The sequence below is a fragment of the Anolis sagrei genome, chromosome 3 (genome assembly GCF_037176765.1).
Source record: "Anolis sagrei isolate rAnoSag1 chromosome 3, rAnoSag1.mat, whole genome shotgun sequence".
In the NCBI taxonomy this organism is placed as follows: Eukaryota; Metazoa; Chordata; class Lepidosauria; order Squamata; family Dactyloidae; genus Anolis; species Anolis sagrei.
Window position 1 is genome coordinate 270,774,208 of NC_090023.1, and position 22,155 is coordinate 270,796,362.

The 22,155-nt window shown below is 45.4% G+C and overlaps 1 protein-coding gene across 1 annotated transcript in view; it reads right to left on the bottom strand.

Annotated features, from left to right (window-relative positions):
- The window catches only part of P3H2 (prolyl 3-hydroxylase 2), a 166,535-nt gene that overhangs the window by 37,676 nt on the left and 106,704 nt on the right, over positions 1 to 22,155 (bottom strand). Inside the window, exons 2-4 of the mRNA XM_060767266.2 lie at positions 13,251 to 13,397; positions 9,444 to 9,633; positions 786 to 917 (exon numbers count right to left, since the gene is read on the bottom strand). Of these exons, the coding sequence (XP_060623249.2) occupies positions 786 to 917; positions 9,444 to 9,633; positions 13,251 to 13,397 (469 nt within the window). The remainder of the gene's footprint in view (positions 1 to 785; positions 918 to 9,443; positions 9,634 to 13,250; positions 13,398 to 22,155) is intronic.

Sequence of the window (22,155 nt, forward strand, 5' to 3'; positions counted from 1 at the left end):
GGAAACAAGTTGTCGAGGAATACCTGGCCACTCTAAATGAGTTCAAGTCCCCAGGGCCAGATCAACTACACCCAAGAGTATTGAAGGAACTAACGGAAGTCATTTCCAAACCATTGGCAATCATCTTTGAGAGTTCTTGGAGAACGGGAGAAGTTCTAGCAGACTGGAGGAGGGCCAATGTGGTCCCAATCTTCAAGAAGGGAAAAAAGGATGACCCAAACTAGGATTCTATGATTCTATGAGGGTGAAAGAGAGAAACATACCAAGAGGAAGGTGCATCAAGCCAACCCTGACCAGGACCACCTTCCACCTGGAAACCGATGCCCTCACTGCGGGAGAAAATGCAGATCAAGAATAGGGCTCCACAGTTACCTATGGACACATCGCCAGGACACTACACTTGGGGGACCATCATCCTTGGACAATGAGGGATCGTCTAAGTAAGTAATACCCTAAATTTACTTACTTAGTAAGTAAAGTAATACCCTGAATTTACTTACTTAGTCAGAGCGAAGTTGGGGTAAGGGCTAAAAACTATGTATACTCGATGGACGTACCTATGTATTGTAAGGACTCCCAACGCAGGATTCAAGGTGAGCATACAGTTATTCTTTCATGCAGACACCATACTGACTAGACAGCAAACAATACCATTGAATTCCCAGCAATGGCACTCCTACACAAATGTTATAGGGATGGAAGCCCCATCCTGCATTTCAGTTAGCAACCCTGCAATTGAGTAACATTTGGACTTCTCTAGTAAGTACAAAAAAAGCATGGCTTACCTCTGTAATAGGAGAACTGCAAAAAGTCATAATGCAGCGGAAGGTAGTTGTCGATGGGCGAGAGGCGCCCCGGCCGCGTCGCCAGCTCCCTCACACACTCATGCTGACACACCAGGACTTGCATGTAGTGCTCTGAAAGGGAGATGCGCACACACACAAAGCACAAAGCATAAATGTCAAATTCCAGGAAGAAGAACAAGAGTTTGAGGCCCCTTTAGCTGCCATGGCTTGATACTATGAAATTCTAGGAGTTGTAGTTTTTCAGGGCTTTAACTGGCAAAAAGTGCTGGTGCCTCCAGAAACAACTCGAAGGAGTCTATTGCATTGAGCCATGGCAGGCAAAGCGGTGCCTGGGAGCATCCATTCTACAATATCTATTCACCTTAAAAACTATGGAAAACAAGACAACAATAAGACCAATCATGTCTATTTCTCAGCCTATCTATCCAGTCTTCCTCTCTTTCTTATCATCCTTTTATTACTGATTTAATTGCATTTTAACTTTGGTTCAGATGTGTGCTTTTACCTGTACCAGTTTAATTTTGCAACTTGCCTTTCTTTATTTGACTGATTGATTGAAATTCTGTCTTATATTATAACTGAGCCCCATTACTGCAGAAAAGGCGAGGGATAAATAAATAAACAAATAGGTCAGAGGCCATATCCAATTACTAATCACTTCCTTCAGTAACCATGAAAAAGGAAGTTGGGTGGGAAAGGAAGGAAGGAAGGAAGGAAGGAAGGAAGGAAGGAAGGAAGGAAGGGAGGAAGGAAGGAAGGAGGGAGCGAGGGAGGAGAGAGAGAAAAATAAAAGGGAAGAAAGAGAGGGGGTAGGAAGAAAAGAGGAAGAGTAAACAGAAGAAGGGAAGGAAGGAAAGAATGGAGGGAGAGTAAATAAAAGAAGGGAGGGGAGGGAGGAAAGATGGATGATGGAAGGAAGAGTGAACAAAAGAAGGGAGGGAGGGAGGGAGGGAGGGAGGGAGGGAGGGAGGGAAGAAAGAAAGGAGGGAGAGTAAACAAAAGAAGGGAGACGAGGGAGGGAGGGAGACGGAAGGAAGGAATGAAGGAAAGAAGGAAGGAAGGAAGGAAGGAAGGAAGGAAGGAAGGAAGGAAGGAAGGAAGGAGAGAGGGAAGAAAGGGGGGAGAGTAAACAAAAGAAGGGAGGGTAGAGAGGGAAGGGAGGAGAGGAAAGAAGGATGGAAGGATGGATGATGGGAGAGTGAACAAAAGAAGGGAGGGAAGGGAGGGAGGGAGGAGAGGAAGAATAAAAAAGAAAAAAGAGAGGGAGGGAAGAAAGGAGGGAGAGTAAACAAAAGAAGGAAGGGGAGGGAGGGGGGAGGGAGGGAGACAGGAAGGAAGGAAGGAAGGAAGGAGAGAGGGAAGAAAGGAGGGAGAGTAAACAAAAGAAGGGAGGGTAGAAAGGGAAGGAGAGGAAAGAAGGATGGAAGGATGGATGATGGGAGAGTGAACAAAAGAAGGGAGGAAGGGAAGAAAAGAGGGACAGTGAACAAAAGAAGGGAGGGAGGGACGGAGGAAGGGAGAAAGGAAGAAAGGAAGGAAGGATGATGGGAGAGTGAACAAAAGAAGGAAGGGAAGGGAGGAGAGGGAGAATAAACAAAAGGGAAGAAAGAGAGGGAAGGAGAGAGGGAAGAAAGGAGGGAGAATAAACCAAAGAAAGGAGGGTAGAGAGGGAAGGGAGGAGAGGAAGGAAGGAAGGATGGATGGATGATGGGAGAGTGAACAAAAGAAGGGAGGGAGGGAGGGAGGGAGGGAAGAAAGGAGGGACAGTGAACAAAAGAAGGGGGAGGGAGGGAGGGAGGGAGGAGAGGATGAATAAACAAAAGGGAAGAAATTGAGGGAGGGAAGAAAGGCGGGAGAGTAAACAAAAGAAGGGGAGGGAGGGAGGGAGGAAAGATGGATGATGGAAGGGAGAGTGAACAAAAGAAGGGAGGGAGGGAAGAAAGGAGGGAGGGTAAACAAAAGAAGGGAGGGTAGAGAGGGAAGGGAGGACAGGAAGGAAGGAAGGAAGGATGGATGGATGATGGGAGAGTGAACAAAAGAAGGAAGGGAGGGAGGGAAGAAAGGAGGGAGAGTAAACAAAAGAAGGGAGGGTAGAAAGGGAAGGAGAGGAAAGAAGGATGGAAGGATGGATGATGGGAGAGTGAACAAAAGAAGGGAGGAAGGGAAGAAAAGAGGGACAGTGAACAAAAGAAGGGAGGGAGGGACGGAGGAAGGGAGAAAGGAAGAAAGGAAGGAAGGATGATGGGAGAGTGAACAAAAGAAGGAAGGGAAGGGAGGAGAGGGAGAATAAACAAAAGGGAAGAAAGAGAGGGAAGGAGAGAGGGAAGAAAGGAGGGAGAATAAACCAAAGAAAGGAGGGTAGAGAGGGAAGGGAGGAGAGGAAGGAAGGAAGGATGGATGGATGATGGGAGAGTGAACAAAAGAAGGGAGGGAGGGAGGGAGGGAGGGAAGAAAGGAGGGACAGTGAACAAAAGAAGGGGGAGGGAGGGAGGGAGGGAGGAGAGGATGAATAAACAAAAGGGAAGAAATTGAGGGAGGGAAGAAAGGCGGGAGAGTAAACAAAAGAAGGGGAGGGAGGGAGGGAGGAAAGATGGATGATGGAAGGGAGAGTGAACAAAAGAAGGGAGGGAGGGAAGAAAGGAGGGAGGGTAAACAAAAGAAGGGAGGGTAGAGAGGGAAGGGAGGACAGGAAGGAAGGAAGGAAGGATGGATGGATGATGGGAGAGTGAACAAAAGAAGGAAGGGAGGGAGGGAAGAAAGGAGAGGCAGTGAACAAAAGGAGGGAGGGAGAAAGGAAGGAAGGAAGGAGAGGAAGAATAAACAAAAGGGAAGAAAGAGAGGGAGGGAAGAAAGGCGGGAGAGTAAACAAAAGAAGGGGAGGGAAGGAGGGAGGAAAGATGGATGATGGGAGAGTGAATAAAAGAAGGGAAGGAGGAAGGGAGGGAGGGAAGAAAGGTGGGAGAGTAAACAAAAGAAGGGAGGGGAGGAAGGGAGACGGAAGGAAGGAATGAAGGAAGGATGGATGGATGATGGGAGAGTGAACAAAATAAGGGAGGGAAGGGAGGGAGGGAGGGAGTAGAGGAAGAATAAAAAAGAAAAAATAGAGGGAGGGAGTGAAGAAAGGAGGGAGTAAACAAAAGAAGGAAGGGTAGGGAGGGAAGGAGACAGGAAGGAAGGAAGGAAGGAGGGAGGGAGGGAAGAAAGGAGGGAAGAAAGGAGGGAAAGTAAACAAAAGAAGGGAGGGTAGAGAGGGAAGGGAGGAGAGGAAGGAAGGATGGAAGGATGGATGATGGGAGAGTGAACAAAAGGAGGGAGGGAGGGAAGAAAGGAGGGGCAGTGAACAAAAGAAGGGAGGGAAGGGAGGGAGGAGAGGAAGAATAAAAAAGGAAAAAGAGAGGAAGGGAGGGAAGAAAGGAGGGAGGGTAAACAAAAGAAGGAAGGGAAGGGAGGAGAGGGAGAATAAACAAAAGGGAAGAAAGAGAGGGAAGGAGAGAGGGAAGAAAGGAGGGAGAATAAACAAAAGAAGGGAGGGTAGAGAGGGAAGGGAGGAGAGGAAGGAAGGATGGAAGGATGGAAGGATGGATGATGGGAGAGTGAACAAAAGAAGGGAGGAAGGGAAGAAAGGAGGGACAGTGAACAAAAGAAGGGAGGGAGGGAAGGAAGGAAGGATGATGGGAGAGTGAACAAAAGAAGGGAGGGAAGGGAGGGAGGAGAGGAAGAATAAAAAGGGAAAAGAGAGAGAGGGAGGGAAGAAAGGAGGGAAAGTAAACAAAAGAAGGAAGGGAAGGTAGGGAGGGAGGGAGGGAGAAGAGGGAGAATAAACAAAAGGGAACAAAGAGGGAAGGAGAGAGGGAAGAAAGGAGGGAGAGTCAACAAAAGAAGGGAGGGTAGAGAGGGAAGGGAGGAGAGGAAAGAAGGCTGGAAGGATGGATTATAGGAGAGTGAACAAAAGAAGGAAGGGAGGGAGGGAAGAAAGGAGGGACAGTGAACAAAAGGAGGGAGGGAGGGAGGGAGGGAGGAAGGAAGGAAGGAAGGAAGGAAGGAAGGAAGGAAGGAAGGAAGGAAGGAAGGAGAGGAAGAATAAACAAATGGGAAGAAAGAGAGGAAGGGAAGAAAGGCGGGAGAGTAAACAAAAGAAGGGGAGGGAGGGAGGGAGGAGAAAAGAAGGGAGGGTGGGAAGAAAGGTGGGAAAGTAAACAAAAGAAGGGAAGCAAGAAGGGGAAGAAGGGAGAGAGAATAAGCAAAAGAAGGGAAGGGAGGGAGGGAGAATAAACAAAAGAAAAGGGAGGGAAGGCAGGGAAGGAGGTCGAGAGGAAGAACTAAGTCAGGTTGGACAGTTGAATGCAGTCCCTAAAGTGGAAGAGAATGCAAGTATCTCTATTCAGAAGGGGCAAAATGCCAATGGCACGGCACGGCACACTCTTGTTCTTTGCAACTTGCCCCTCCGGTTGACTGACCGTCAGGCCCTGGGATGAAGAGGGCCTTTCCAGTGGGTGGAAGCAGAAGGCCCGCAGACAGCCCGTGCCAGCCCCTGTGTGCCACCACAGCAGCCGAGGTCAGCAGTTCCAGCTCAGGGCCCCTGAATGGAGGGCCCGGCCACTCTAATCCCCTCCCTGCCCCTTTGTCGATGTTCAAATACTTGAGCTGCAAACGCTGCCTTGGAACAAAGGCGGAATCTGTGCTGTCTCAGCCATTCCCAGTTTGCAAGCCAGAAATTCAAGCCAGATCCTGCTTTGGCCTCGAGGGGAGAATTACAAATTGTGACCATCGTGGGTGTAAATCCTGATTTTTCCAGATGGTCCCCCAATTGTTGTTCAGAGAGGACAGAGAAGGTTTCAAGTAAACATTCAGTGGAATTATGCTGTGTTTGCTGGCCTTGCAAGGATGGTAATCAGGAACGAGGAGATGATACCCGTTTTGTTCCTCACCCGACTTCTAGTTCATGATGTTTTGTTTACTGTGTTATTTGCTTAAGTGGAGCCCATTAGGAACATGCCCAAAACATGCCAGGAAGACCGTTGGAGGTGGAGCCGGGTGAAGCGGTACACATCATTCGAGGCAAGCTTAATCACGAAGGATGGCATTCATGTGATAAGCGAATGTATTCCTGCGGGTGGATCTGAAACAAGTACGGCCATGTAGATGGAGGAGAACCTTAAGAAATCTTGGAAGCCTGTGTTGCCGAAGTTTTTCATGGCCAGAATCACTGGGTTGCTGTGAGTTTTCCAGGCTGCATGGCCATATTCCAGCAGCATTCTCTCCTGATGTTTTGCCTATATCTGTGGTTGGCATCTTCAGACGTTCTGCTAGCAGTGAAGCAAGTGGAGTGTGTGTATACCTGTGGAATAATGTCAAGGGTGGGAGAAAAAAAATTTCGTCTGTCTAAAGCAGCGTTTCTCAACCCCGGGGGGGGGGGGGGTCACAAGGGGGTGTCAGAGGGGTTGCCAAAGACCATCAGAAAACACAGTATTTTCTGTTGGTACTGGGAGTTCTGTGTGGGTAATTTGGCCCAACTCTATCAATGGTGGGGTTCAGAATACTCGTTGATTGTAGGTGAACTATAAATCCCAGCAAATACAACTGCCAAATGTCAAGGTCTATTTCCTCCAAACTCCACCAGTGTTCACATTTGAACATACTGAGTATTCATGCCAAGTTTGGTCCAGTGACCCACAGTGCTCTCTGGATGTAGGCGAACTACAACTCCAAAACTCAAGGTCAATGCCCACCAAACCCTTCCACTATTTTGTGTTGGTCATGGGAGTTCTGTGTGCCAAGTTTGGTTCAATTCCATCGTTGGTGGAGTTCAGAATGCTCTAGAAATCCCAGCAACTCCCAAATGACAAAATAAATTAACCCCCCCCCCCCCCAACAACCTCAAACATGGTTCTGTGTGCCAAGTTTGGTTCAATTCCATCATTGGAGGAGTTTAGAATGCTCTTTGATTGTAGGTGGACTATCAATCCTAGCAACTACAACTCCCAAAATCAATTCACCTGAACCCCACCAGTATTTAAATTTGGGTGTATCGGGTATTTGTGCCAAATTTAGTCCAGTGAATGAATATACATCCTTGCACATTAGATATTTACATTACAATTCATAACAGTAGCAAAATTACAGTTATAAAATAACAAGAGAAATAATTTTATGGTTGGGGGTCTCAACAACATGAGGAAATGTATTAAGGGGTTGCGGCATTAGGAAAGTTGAGAACCACTGGTATAAACCAAGTGTGGATGTTGCAATTAGCAAACTTGGATCACATTGAGTAGCCATGAAACTGCAATGTCAATCTCTATTTGCACAGAGGTAGCCCGGCCTTTGTTGCCTGGAGGTACCCTCTGTTTGGGAGGTGTTAACTGGCACTTGATTGCTTGCTGTCTCCAATTCCCCTATTTCTGAGTGGTGTTTATTATTCATTGTCTTGATTCTGGCATTTTTTTAATACTGGTAGCTATATTTTGTTCATTTTCCTGGTGTCCTCCCTTCTGTTGAAATTATCCACATACTTGTGGATCTCGATGGCTTCTCTGTGTAATCTGACATGATGGGTGTCAGAGTGGTCCAGCATTTCTGTTTGCACAGGGTTCCATACTTTGCACTTTAACAACACAACCATTCAATGCTAAGGCTTCCTGCCAAAATGGAACTGTAGAGGAGAGTCTACTGAACAAGCCAGTACCTGCCACAAACCAGTACTGCCATTTGCTGAGTTGTTACGAAGATGGAGGCATTACTTTTCATTCAACCCTTGTAGTATTCGGTGTCCAGGTTGGTTCATCAGGTGCTCTGCTATGGCTGACTTCTCTGGTTGAATCAGTCTACAGTGTCTTTTATGTTCTTTGATTCGTGCCTGGGCAATGCTGCTGCATTTGGTGGTCCCTATGTAAGCTTGTCCATAGTTGCATGGTATACAGTAGGCCAGGCATGGGCAAACTTCAGCCCTCCAAGTACTTTGGACTCCAACTCCCACAATTTCTAGCAGCCAGGAGTTGTGGGAGTTGGAGCCCAAAACACATGGAGGGCCGGAGTTTGCCCATGACTGCCGGTAGACTCTTAGATGCCTATTAGGAAAGGCCATGGATGAGATAGAAGGTTGTTCTGATAGGGCAGTGGTTCTCAACCTGCGGGTCCCCAGATATTTTGGCCTTCAGCTCCAAGAAAGTCTAACAGCTGGTAAACCGGCTAGGATTTATGGGAGTTGTAGGGCAAAACACCTGGGAACCCATAAGTTGAGAACCACTATTATAGGGCTTCTCATTGATTCCAATTTATGGAGCCCTACTACCACAGAATCATAGAGATGGACTTCATCCAGTCCAACCCCCTTCTTTCTGCCAGGCATAAAGACACCATCTAAGCCCTCCTGACAGATGGCCATCCAGCCTCTGCTTTAAAAACTCAGTAGCAGGACACTCCACCAGACTCCCAGACAGAAGCATGTTCTGCTGCCAAATAGCTCTGACTGGTGAACTCAACAATCTTGACAAAAGGAGAGTCGGCAAGATTTATTTTCCATAGGACCAGCAGCCGCTCTGGTTCAAGGCCAGCATTTTCCCCTGAAGCCCATTCAAGCTGTTTGTGACATTCCTCTCCTTTAGCCCTGCTGGGATGCGGACCAAGAGAGAGATCCCAGAGGAGAAAGAACATCTCAGTGCTCTCCGCATATTTCTCATATCTTCTTTATTTTAATGAGATTTCTGAGAACTTGCTGCTGTTGACCCAGACCATCGAGGGTCTTCCAAGTGTTATGCAAGCCATATCTTCTGGAAAAGTCCCAAGGAAGTGGGTTTTCATAGGCAATGCCAACAATTAGGATGGGGAGGCACGATGAGACCAAGAGGTTGGCCCAGGAAGGCATCAGAACCCAGTCAAACTTAATGCAATGACAGTAAACAATGATTACTGCTGAGGTGTTGATGTCTTCACAAGCTCTGAAGATGCTTGCCACAGATGCAGTCAAAACTTCGGGAGATAATGCTACTAGAACATGGCCATATAGCCCAAAAAACCTACAACAACCCGTCTCTGGAATAATCCAAATAATCATGGCCGAATTGCAATCTAGGTAAGTAGTGAAAGGGTTTTTGAGTGAAATTTGCAAATGCTAAGCAAGGGGCTTTGAATGAAATTAACAGCAAAAGAGAAATATACCTTTTCTCTGTAGAAGACGAGTAACACAGAAGAAAATGTTTTGAAAACAAGAGGCATCATGTAGAGGTCATACAAAGTTCAAGCTTACATAGGAAGTTAGGTTGTGGTTAAGTGCAAAGGTTGTGGTTAAGCGCAGAGTCTGCAGGTACAAGAAGGTACTTTCCATCAAAAGGTCAAGGGAGGGAGGCTGGAAAGAGAGTACTTTCCATGACTTATTACTTGAGTATAAAGGTCGGCAGAAACAGAGGAGGGGGCGGCAGTCTTTGTAAGCTCATACAGAAGTGATGACTGTCCGTCTCATGCTGATCAGCTTGAATAAATGGTGTCTTACATGAACCAATTGGACTCTGTGGATTTCTTCGAAAAGGGACCCCGCACCCTAAACCCATGATCCCTTACAGTAGAACAGAGCTGTAACATAATACTCTTCCAAGAACCAGAGAAGGCCATGTTTCCCTCTCCCTGGAGGAAATGATTTACCTGCAGTGGCTTCATAGAAGGTGGCTTTGTAGTCCAGATACTCGTATTCCTCAAATCTCTGTGGCCCCTCGCACAAGATTCGGCAGTCTGTGTCAGCAACGTTGTAGTCACGCAAAGCCTGTTCTAGGAATTCAATGGCTGTGTGGTACTCTTCCCTGTCATAGTGCCGAACTCCCAAAAGGTAGTTCTCCTGTGGGGGTTGGTTAGGAAGAAAGTCAGTGATCAAGGTCAAGGTGCTGCATCGGCGTTACCTAGACATGCAATGACTGTGCTGAACAACTCTTGTAGTTGTACACAACTCAGTTCACAATAGAAAGCACAAAAGCACTGTATAACTTCACCTCTATGGCCTTAAACTGAATATTAACATTTCTCATCACATTAAAAAGGAGGGAGGGGTCAATTGCTTCCTTAGAGGAATCTTCCCTATCTAGAAAAAGGAAGGAAGTTGCAAAAGTCCAGTCACAACTGTCATTAATGCTTTTTAATCAGTAAAAAGGTTATTTTATTCTGCTTACAGTGAGACAGAGCATCAGGTATTTAATAGAGAAAGAGCATTCACACACATATAAACATTCATTCTTTCCTGCATACATTACCATCTCTTCTTCCATCTCCTGGAGAAGAAACCCATAGCACCGGGACTGTGGCACAGCTGGCTGGGTGTCAGCTGCATTAAGATCACTACTGACCGAAAAGTCATGAGTTCGAAGCCAGCCCAGGTCGGAGTGAGCTTCCGGCCCATTTGTGTAGCTTGTTGTTGACCTTTGCAACCCGAAAGACAGTTGCATCTGTCAAGTAGGAAATTTAGGTACCACGTATGTGTGGGGAGGGTAATTTAACAAATTTACGAGGCCATAAAAAAACTCCAGCAAAAGCATGCAGGGAATGTGGAAAGTACTTCATCAGTGTTGCACATTGACGGTGAAGCGACAGCTCCCCTGGTGGCCAGAAAATTGGAATGATAAATAGCCTCTGACTGTCTGTGTATATGTGTTGTGTGTCTATGGCATTGAATGTTTGCCATTGTAATCCACCCTGAGTCCCCTGCGGTGTGAGAAGGGCGGAATATAAATACTGTAAATAAATAAATAATAAATACACAGGCTAGATTGCTTCAATACAAATCTGTCATTCTGTGAATACACGATCTTCATCCGCCCCTTGGGGAAAGTGGCGGGTGTGCAGAAGTTGCGCTCTTGCAGTCTGCCACACTTTTGGATAGTAAAAAGGTCTCTTATATTGGATATTATATAGCATATTTCTTCTTCTTGTTCCAAAAAAGTTGTAAATGATGAACAGGTTGTTTTTCTCAGCTAAAACATGCAGACTCCATCAGTTCCGGACAGATGTTGGCTTTTCTTCCTTAACTGATATTGGTTTTCCTTCTTAAGGTAAGGAACCATTGTGCTGACTTAACTGAAAGACTCAGGACCCATCCAGACAGGACCTTTATTCTGGAAACTCCCATAATAAAGGAGGGGCTGTCCAGACAACTTTCTGGACAGTTCCGGATTAATTTGCTACAAACCAGGAAAACCCTGGGAGGAGGGGAGGAGGGTATTTCCACAGTTTGCTGGGCTTATTTAGCCTGGTAAACTCTAGGAATGCTGTCTGGACTGCAGTCCAGACCTGGAAATAGGGGAGTTATCCTGCACCTTCCAAGAAAGCACAGAATAAATCCACTATCAAATTAATTCGCTACAAGCCAGGACCCCCCCCCCCCCCCCCGCTCTCCTGGCACATCATTTCTGTGTGCCGGGAGAGCTGGCCAAGGCTTCTAAAGGAGTTCACATAAGTTTCTATTACTTTTCTAAGGGGTCTGGGGGCTTGGGGTGAGGAGAGTAGGGCCTCTACCCATTCTCTCGGGCTAGTCCCAAGAAAACGTCTGGACACTCACCCCAGAAAGCACATGTTTTCTGGGGTGGGTGTGGAAACGCTCCCACAAACATCAGCTTTTGGAATAAAGGCCTGTCTGGATCCAGCCTCACTGTCTTTGACGATGTAAACATGTTGTTGTCCACCACAGAGTTAATCACTGTATCTGGTCATCAATGTCAGCAGTTTAGCAGTTTTTATTTCATCAGCCTTTTGCAGTTTTTCAGGCCTCAATATTCTTAGGATGTTGTCTTCAGGCTATATAGGCCCCAGTCATACAATTTCATTCAATGCACTCATCATATTCCTCACACAATCACTGAAAAGGCTGATGTTTATCAATGACTAAGGCACCTTCCATACAGCTGTATAAGAGCCACATTGAACTGGATTATATGGCTGTGTGGACTCAGATAACCCAGTTTAAAGCAAATATTGTGGGTTATCTGCCTTGATATTCTGGGTTATATGGCTGTGTGGAAGGGCCCTTAGACAATGGGATAGAGGGGATGCTTGCTTATCTCATTTACAGATGACAACCAATTGGGACGGATAGCTAATACCCCAGAAGATAGGATCAGGGTGTAAAATTGTTGAAGTGTTTTGCAATGTGTAATGTAGATTTCAAAGTATGTATGTATGTTTAAAAATGCAATGCTATGTGCCTAGTGTATTCCTGTGTAGAAAGAGTTAACTGTACCATGGAGGGAAAGGCATTCCTAGAGAGGTCATAAATCAAAGTGTATAGAGCAATGGACTCAGCGTAGAGTGTCGTAGGTCATAAGTCACTCTGGAATGCAGGAGGTGTGGACTAGTACTGATAACAGTACTGTGTGTTCGTGATGTAGTTACCGGACTGAGAGGAAGCAGTCTTACGATGTGCTACTGTTTATAGCTGTAAATAAAGTAGTTTATAGCCTAACGGTGGCTGTGATGATCATGTTCCTTGCCTTGCTGTGATGCTGATGCCACTGGCAAAAATGACATTCACAAGTGAGAGATCTGGGCCAAAACTAACAAAATGAATTTAAACAGGGAGAAAAGTAAGATTTGGCAATAGAAATGAAATGCACAGATATAGGATGGATGACACCTGGCTTGGAAATAGTCCATGTGAAAGGTATCTAGAGTCTTAGTGGATCACAAGCTGAACATGAACCAAGAATGTGATGCAGCAGCTGAACAAGTCAATGGGATTCTTCGCATATAGTCCCAAAATGGGTAGAAGTAATAAACCTACTCTCTTCTGGTTTGGCAGACCTCACCTGGAATAATAACGCTGTTTCTAGTTCTGGGAAAAGCAATTTAAGGAGGAGAGGGACAAGCTGGATGTTGTCCAGAGAAGACCTCTAGACACAAGCAACATCATACAGGAGATAGAATCATAGAATCATAGAATCATAGAATCAAAGAGTTGGAAGAGACCTCATGGGCCATCCAGTCCAACCCCCTACCAAGAAGCAGGAACACTGCATTCAAATCACCCCTGACAAATGGCCATCCAGCCTCTGCTTAAAAGCTTCCAAAGAAGGAGCCTCCACCACATTCCGGGGCAGAGAGTTCCACTGCTGAACGGCTCTCACAGTCAGGAAGTTCCTCCTCATGTTCAGATGGAATCTCCTCTCTTGTAGTTTGAAGCCATTGTTCCGCGTCCTCGTCTCCAAGGAAGCAGAAAACAAGCTTGCTCCCTCCTCCCTGTGGCTTCCTCTCACATATTTATACATGGCTATCATATCTCCTCTCAGCCTTCTCTTCTTCAGGCTAAACATGCCCAGTTCCCTAAGCCGCTCCTCATAGGGCTTGTTCTCCAGACCCTTGATCATTTTAGTCGCCCTCCTCTGGACACATAACGTCAGAGAACTCGGGCATAAGCCATTTAGATTCCAGCCATGACTCTGATCTCATCCCTTTGCAAAGGACTAGCCTTACCAGGTGAGGCTTGGCTTCTCGGTCCACCAACTCCACCTTCCCTGCCGTGGTCTTGAGGGTCTCCAGGTCTTGCTGTACCTCCATATGTTCTGGGTTGGCCAAGAAGAAAGTGTGTGCCGCATCGGCTGCTTTGTCTGGCTGGTTTAACTGGGAGGAAAGCAGAAGAAAGAACAATGACTGACCACGTAAAACAGAATGAAGGATTACATGTTGTGAACTCCTTCCCCTCTTGGCTTTCAGGGGACTACATTATAAATGCACATTGCAAACACAGTTAGGCTTTTCTTGTGGGATTTGCAGATTTATACAAAAGCAACAACAATACAACTTATCAAGATATATCTTGCAAAGTTCCATGCACTCAGTATAGTACTAGGGCAGAAAAGCCCTTGATATGAAGATTTATTCAGGTAAATCTAAATACAAAACAGATAATAATAATAATAATAATAATAATAATAATAATATGATGATGATAATAATAATAATCATCATCATCATAGAATCATAGAATCAAAGAGTTGGAAGAGACCTCCTGGGCCATCCAGTCCAACCCCATTCTGCCAAGAAGCAGGAATATTGCATTCAAATCACCCCTGACAGATGGCCATCCAGCCTCTGTTTAAAAGCTTCCAAAGAAGGAGCCTCCACCACACTCCAGGGCAGAGAGTTCCACTGCTGAATGGCTCTCACAGTCAGGAACTTCTAATTGAAAAGTCAACGACAGACCCCAAATGTAGACACTGTAAAGAAGCAGATGAAACAATAGATCCCATCCTCAGCTGCTGCAAGAAGATTGTGCAGACAGACTACAAGCAGAGGCATAACACCGTTGGTCAGATGATTCATTGGAACTTGTACCACAAACACCATCTGCCTGCGACAAAGAACTGGTGGGATCACAAGCTGGAAAAAGTAACAGAGAATGAACATGTCAAGATACTCTGGGACTTCTGGATTCAGACTGACAGATTTTTGGAGCGCAAGACTCCTGACTTCATGATCGTGGAAAAAAACCCAAGTATGGATCATGGATGTTGCAATCCCAGGCGACAGCAGGATTGAAGAGAAACAGCTGAAAAAGCTGACACGATATGAGGATTTAAAGATTGAATTGTAAAGACTTTGCCGCAAACCAGTTAAAGTGGTCCCAGTAGTGATCAGCACACTGGGTGCAGTGCCTAAAGACCTTGGCCTGCACTTAAACACAATCGGCGCTGACAAAATTACCATCTGCCAGCTGCAAAAGGCCACCCTACTGGGATGTGCACACATTACTTGCTGATACATCACACAGTCCTAGACACTTGGGAAGTGTCCGACGTGTGATCCAATTCAACAGCCAGCAGAGTGATCTTGTTTGCTGTGGACTAATCCTTTTGTGTTTCAAATAATAATGATGCAATATAATAATAATGGCTTCATTGCCACTCACACAGCCAATGGTGGCTTTGTGGGTAATAATAATGCAATATAAGTAGAAGTAGAAGGGGAAGGGGAAGGGGAAGGGGAAGGGGAAGGGGAAGGGGAAGGGGAAGGAGAAGGAGAAGGAGAAGGAGAAGGAGAAGGAGAAGGAGAAGGGGAAGGGGAAGGGGAAGGGGAAGGGGAAGGGGAAGGGGAAGGGGAAGGGGAAGGGGAAGGGGAAGGGGAAGGGGAAGGGGAAGGGGAAGGGGAAGGGGAAGGAGAAGGAGAAGGAGAAGGAGAAGGAGAAGGAGAAGGAGAAGGAGAAGGAGAAGGAGAAGGAGAAGGAGAAGGAGAAGGAGAAGGAGAAGGAGAAGGAGAAGGAGAAGGAGAAGGAGAAGGAGAAGGAGAAGGAGAAGGAGAATGCCTTTGTTGCCACTCATTGCCAGAGGTGGCTTTGCAGGTAATAACAATACAACTTAACTTTGAAAAATGTTTTAATTGTTTTTAACTGGGATTTTAAAAAATACTGTTTATATTTAATACAGTTTTAATATTTGCATATTTGTATATTTTGGCGCAGTGGGTTAAAGCACTGAGCTGCTGAGCTTGTTGATCGAAAGGTTGCAGGTTCGATCCCGGGGAGCGGCGTGAGCTTCCGCTGTCAGCCCTAGCTTCTGCCAACCTAGCAGTTCGAAAACATGCAAATGTGAGTAGATCAATAGGTACCGCTCCGGCGGGAAGGAAATGGCGCTCCATGCAGTCATGCTGGCCACATGACCTTGGAGGTGTCTACGGACAACGCTGGCTCTTCGGCTTAGAAATGGAGATGACGACCATACCCCAGAGTCAGACATGACTGAACTTAATCTCAGGGGACTACCTTTACCTTTTACCTATATTTTAAATTGTATGCTAATGTTGAGACTCCTTTGGGAGACATAAAGTAGGATAATAATAATAATAATAATAATAATAATAATAATACAGGTTGACTACCCTTTATGCAAAATGCTTGGGACCAGAAGTGTTTTGGATGGACATATTTTCAACGGTAAGCAAACAGAATCCCCCCCCCCCCCCCAACCAATCACTGATACATATTTTCTGTTCTCCGTGGGAGTTCTGTGTGCCATATTTGGTTCAATTCCATCATTGTTGGAGTTCAGAATGCTCTTTGATTGTAGGTGAACTATACATCCCAGTAACTACAACTCGCATATGTCAAGGTCTATTTTCCCCCAAGAGCGCCTCAAGAGCGCCCCTGGGCAAAATCAACTATACTAAAAATGCTTACTTTGCGTAATGGGTTGAGCCTCCCCTGCCCCTTATGCAAAAGGGGAGACATAAAGTGGGGTAATAATAATAATAATAATAATAATAATAATAATAATAATAATAATAATGGTTGACTACCCCTTATGCAAAATGCTTGGAACCAGAAGTGTTTTATGGATGGACATATATAACACACACACACACACACACACCTATATTTGCATATATGTACCACATGAGATTTCTTGGGAAATGAGACCCAAGTTGAAACATCATGTTCACATATATTTCATATGCATCTTATACAGATACCCTGAAAGCAATTGTATACAATGGAGTCCCCAGTGGCACAATGGGTTAAACCCTTGTGCCAGCAGAAATGAAGACTGACAGGTTGGAGGTTCAAATCTGGGGAGAGTGTGGATGAGCTCCTTTTGTCAGCTCCAGCTCCCCGTGCAGGGACATGAGAGAAGTCTCTCACAAGGCATGGTTACATGAAATGGGGTATTATTATTATTAATAGTAATAGTAATAATAATAATAATTATTATTATTATTATTATTATTATTATTCAGGTTGACCACTCCTTATGCAAAATGCTTGGGACCAGAAGTGCTTTGGATGGGCATATGTAAGTGTGTGTGTGTGTGTGTCTGTATAACATATATGTACCACATGAGATTTCTTGGGAAATGAAACACAAGTTTAAACATGATGTTCACGTATATTTCATATGCATCTTATACAGATACCCTGAAAGCAATTGTATACAATGGAGCTCCCAGTAAAGGTAAAACCCTTATACTGGCATGACTGAAGACCGACAGGTTGGAAGTTCAAATCTGGAGCGAATGTGGATGAGCTCCCTCTGTCAGCTCCAGCTCCCCATGCAGGGAGATGAGAGAAGCCTCTCACAAGGATGGAAAAACATAAAAACATCCGGGAGAGTGTGGATGAACTCCCTCTGTCAGCTCCAGCTCCCCATGCGAAGTGGACATGAGAGAAGCCTCCCACAAAGATGGGAAAACATTGAAACATCTGGGCAACGTACCCTGGGCAACATCCTTGTAGATGGCCAATTCTCTCACACCAGAAGCAACTTGCAGTTTCTCAAGTCACTCCTGACATGAAAAAATGTCTGCAATACTTCTAATATTTTTGTGCACAAAACAAAGCTGTGCACATTGAGTCACCAGAAAGCAAGCATGTCTGTGTGGGCATAGTTAGGAGCATTTTGGAATTCTGGGCAAGGGATGCTCAGCCTGAACAAATACATAGCACCACAATGAGGAATTTACTCTTCCTCAAGACCTTCATCCATAAACAAAAGTCTTACTGCATAGCAATGCAGCTCTGCATGAAAACTTGTAAATACAGTCCATCTGTTGGGACAAACCGATAATCCCATAATCATAGGAACATTCAGTTAAAGCAACCACCGAAAGATAGCATTCAGTTAAAGCAACCACCGAAAGATAGCATTCAGACCACTGTTTAAAGAACTTCAACTTCATCACAACCCAATGCCGAACAGCTCCAGCAGTCGAGGAGTTCTTCCTAGCGTTCGGGTGAAATCTCTATCTCTCTTTCCTCTGTATTTTGAATTGTTTGGTTTGTTGTCCAGTCTCCAGAGCAGCAGGAAACAAGCTGGCACTATCTTCTGACGTCCCCTCTGATGTTTAAAGATAGCTAAAGATAACCGTCTTTGCCTTCTCCAAGCAAAACATGTTCCCTAAGATATTCCTTATAGGGCTACGTTCCCTCATATGTTGCAATAGTCATCATAATCAAGTTGGATTGAACTCAATATCTGCAAGTCCTTCCCAATGTACTTCCATGCTCAATGCCCACCTGGGCATGTCACACATTGAACATCAATACACAATGGCTATTTGAATGTGCTGTTGTGTTGCCCCCAGTGGCGCAATGGGTTAAACCCTTGTGCCGGAAGGACTGAAGACAAACAAGTTTGAGATTCGAATCTGGGAAGAGTATGGATGAGCTCCCTGTTTCAGCTCCAGCTCCGTATGCGGAGACATAAGAGAAGCCTCCCACAAGGATGGTAAAACATCTATATATATATAAATGCTCTGTGTATAATGAGTACCTTAAAAACAAAAGAACCAATGAACGAAATCACACCAAATTTGGCAACAAGACGTCTCACAACACAAGGAGTGAGCATCACTCAAAAAATTATGATTTTGCCATTTGGGAGTTGTAGTTGCTGGGATTTATAGTTCACCTACAATCAAAGAGCATTCTGATGGAATTGAACCAAACTTGGCACACAGAACTCCCCTGACCAAAAGAAAATACTGGAAGGGTTTAGTGGGCATGGACCTTGAGTTTGGGAGTTGTAGTTCACCTACATCCAGAGAGCACAGTGAACGCAAACAATGATGGATCTGGACCAAACTTGCCACAAGAACTCAGTATGCCCAAATATGAACACAGATGGAGTTTGGGGGAAATAGACCTTGACATTTGGGAGTTTTAGTTGCTGGGATTTATAGTTCACCTACAATCAAAGAGCATTCTGAACCCCACCAACAACAGAATTGGGGCAAACTTCGCACACAGAACCCCCATGACCAACAGAAAATACTTAAGGCCATCCAGTCCAACTCCCTTCACCAGGGTAAGAAAACGTAATCAAAGCCCTCCTGACAAAGAGCCATCCAGCCATAGATAGAGATAGATATGATTCACACACACACAGAGATATAGTATCATAGATTTGAAAGGGACTCCTGAAGAAGGACAGTGATATGTTGCATGTTCCAGATTGGGCAAACCAGACACTCTCCACATCAACACTGACAAAGAAACAGCAAGAAATACTGTTTACCCACAAGCAGAAAGGCATTACATATATTAGAAACCAACATTTTCTCATTACTTTATTTTCCAGATCAACAGACTGGGCCACAGCAACGCGTGGCAGGGGACAGCTAGTAGAAACATAAAATCCTAGAGTTGGAAGAGACCTCATGGGCCATCCAGTCCAAACCCATTCTGCCAAGAAGCAGGAAAATTGCATTCAAAGTGAAAGGGTATTTGAGTGAAATTTGCAAATGCTAAGCAACGGACTTTAAATGAAATTAGCAGCACGGAAGAAAATGTTTTTAAGAAACAAGATGTGACATGTAGAGGTCATACAAAGTTTGAACTTACATAGGAAGTTAGGTTGTGGTTAAGCCAAAGGTTGTGGTTAAGTGCAAAGTCTGCAGGTACAAGAAGGTACTTTCCATCAAAAGGTCAAGGGAGGGGGGCTGGAAAGAGAGTACTTTCCATGACTTATTACTTGAGTATAAAGGTCGGCAGAAACAGAGGAGGGGGTGGCAGTCTTTGAAAGCTCATACAGAAGTGATGACTGTCCGTCTCATGCTGATCAGCTTGAATAAATGGTGTCTTACATCCAATTGGACTCTGTGGATTTCTTCGAAAAGGGCCCCCCGCACCTTAAACCTTTGATCCCTTACAAAATCACCCCTGACAGATGGCCATCCAGCCTCTGTTTAAAAGTTTCCAAAGAAGGAGCCTCCACCACACTCCAGGGCAGAGAGTTCCACTGCTGAATGGCTCTCACAATCAGGAAGTTCTTCCTCATGTTCAGATGGAATCTCCTTTCTTGTAATTTGAAACCATTGTTCCATTGTGTCCTACTCTCCAGGGCAGCAGAAAAGAAGCTTGCTCCCTCCTCCCTGTGGCTTCCTCTCACATATTTATACATGGCTATCATATCTCCTCTCAGCCTTCTCTTCTGCAGGCTAAACATGCCCAGCTCTTTAAGCCGCTCCTCATAGGGCTTGTTCTCCAGACCCTTGATCATTTAAGTCGCCCTCCTCTGGACACATTTCACCTTGTGAACATGTCCTTTCAATTGTGGTGCCCAGAATTGGACACAGTATCCCAGATGTGGTCTAACCAAAGCAGAATAGAGCATGGGGAGCAGGACTTCCCTGGATCTAGACCAGTGGTTCTCAGCCTGTGGGTCCCCAGGTGTTTTGGCCTAAAATTCCCAGAAATCCCAGCCAGTTTACCAGCTGTTAGGTTTTTTGGGAATTGAAAGCCAAAACATCTGGGGACCCACAGGTTGAGAACCACTGGTCTAGACACTAGACTCCTCTTGTTGCAGGCCAAATTCCCATTGGCTTTTTTTGCCGCCGCATCACATTGTTGGCTCATGTTTAACATAAAAACTTCCGGGCAACGCCCCCTGTGCAACTTCCTTGCAGACGGCCAATGCTTTCACACTAGAAGCAGTTTCTCTAGTCGCTTCTGACATACTCACACACACACAAATCAGCCACTGTGATTCCACAGCTTGTGCATTCAGGTACAACATGCATGCATGAGCATGCATGTGTATTCATGCACATTGGCACTGTTTGCACCACTCCTGCAATCTGCAACTGCAATCTCTCCTGGGAAGACAAGCGGACAAACGTCAGCGTGTTGGAAGAAGCAAAGACCACCAGCATTGAAGCGATGGTCCTCCAACATCAACTCCGCTGGGCCGGCCACGTTGTCCGGATGCCCGACCACCGTCTCCCAAAGCAGTTGCTCTACTCTGAACTTAAGAATGGAAAATGGAACGTTGGTGGACAGGAAAAGAGATTTAAAGATGGGCTCAAAGCCAACCTTAAAAACTCTGGCATTGACGCAGAGAACTGGGAAGCCCTGGCCCTTGAGCGCTCCAGCTGGAGGACAGCTGTGACCAGCAGTGCTGCAGAATTTGAGGAGGCACGAGTGGAGGGTGAAAGAGAGAAACGTGCCAGGAAGAAGGCGCGTCAAGCCAACCCCGACCGGGACCGCCTTCCACCTGGAAACCAATGCTCTCACTGCGGAAGAAGATGCAGAGCAAGAATAGGGCTCCACAGCCACATACGGACCCACAAGGAAATCCATAATGGAAGACCATCTTACTCGTCCAATGAGGGATCACCTAAGTAAGTAAGTAAGTAAGTAAGTAAGTAAGTAATCTGTAACCAAATGCAGCTGTTCTGGAGAAATTTCCAAATGACTTTGTAGAAGAATTGACAAATGTGCTAAACACTGCTCCAAATAACCACATCGTGGCAATAACTTCATTGGACCACAACATGACATTTAAATTTCAACAGTTTTGGGATTTAAACTTGCACAGAGATTTTTTCCCCTTCTTTTTTGGTTGTCCTGACAAAAACATGCTCACAGTGTGAATTTTGGGAGAAGTGCTGTTCCAGAGAAGGCTTTCCTTCACACTCCACTGTTTTTGAGAAACTGGAAGTACTCTTTGCTGCTGCCCAGGTTCATAAAACTGTTTATTTAATTGGCTGTGAAGAGGGAAGCTTTGCACCATGTACTGTACATAGGGTTCCTCTGAACCTTGGGAAAACACATGGCTGAAAGAGAGACACATGTCTTCACGGGAAGAGCTCTTGCCTGCAATTTCAATGGGCACGTGCCAATTGGCAGAGCAAGCTGCCCAAGAGGATGGGCAAAGAGAGACCCTTGGGCTGAATATGACCAAAGGCTGCCTTTGTGATTACGATACTCCCCAGACTCCCTATTTCTGGAAAACAAACACGGGACCATCCAGCTTGTAAATACATTCCAAGCTTCCTGGCACAATTTGGAATCCAAAATGATCTTAACAGATTACAGAGACGGACCAAAACTAAGAAAATGAATTCCAACTGGGAGAAATGTATCACACTTGAGCATTAAAATGAGAAGTAAAGATATAGGATGGATGACACCTTGCTTGAAAGGGATTGAGGAGCCTTAGCAGACCCCAAGCTGAACTTGAGCCAACAGTGTGATGCGGCAACTAAAAGAACCAACGAATCACAGAATCATAGAATAATAGAGTTGGAAGAGTCCACATGGACCATCTAGTCCAACCCCCTTCTGCCATGCAAGAAAAGCACAATTAAAACAACCCCAACAGATGGCCATTCATCCTCCAAGGAAGGAGCTTCCACTGGACTCTGAAGCAGAGAGTTCCACTACTGAACAGCTTGTGTAATGGCTGGAAAGTTCTTCCTAGGTGGAACTGGTGATTGTTAACTGGTGCTCCTTACAGGGAGTGGTCAACCCTCCTGTTTAAGGAGCTCCATTGGCTGCCGTTCATTTTCCGGTCCCAATTCAAGGTGCAGGTTCTTACCTACAAAGCCCTAAATGGTTTGGGACCCGCCTACCTACGTGACCGTATTTCAGTATACGAACCCACATGAT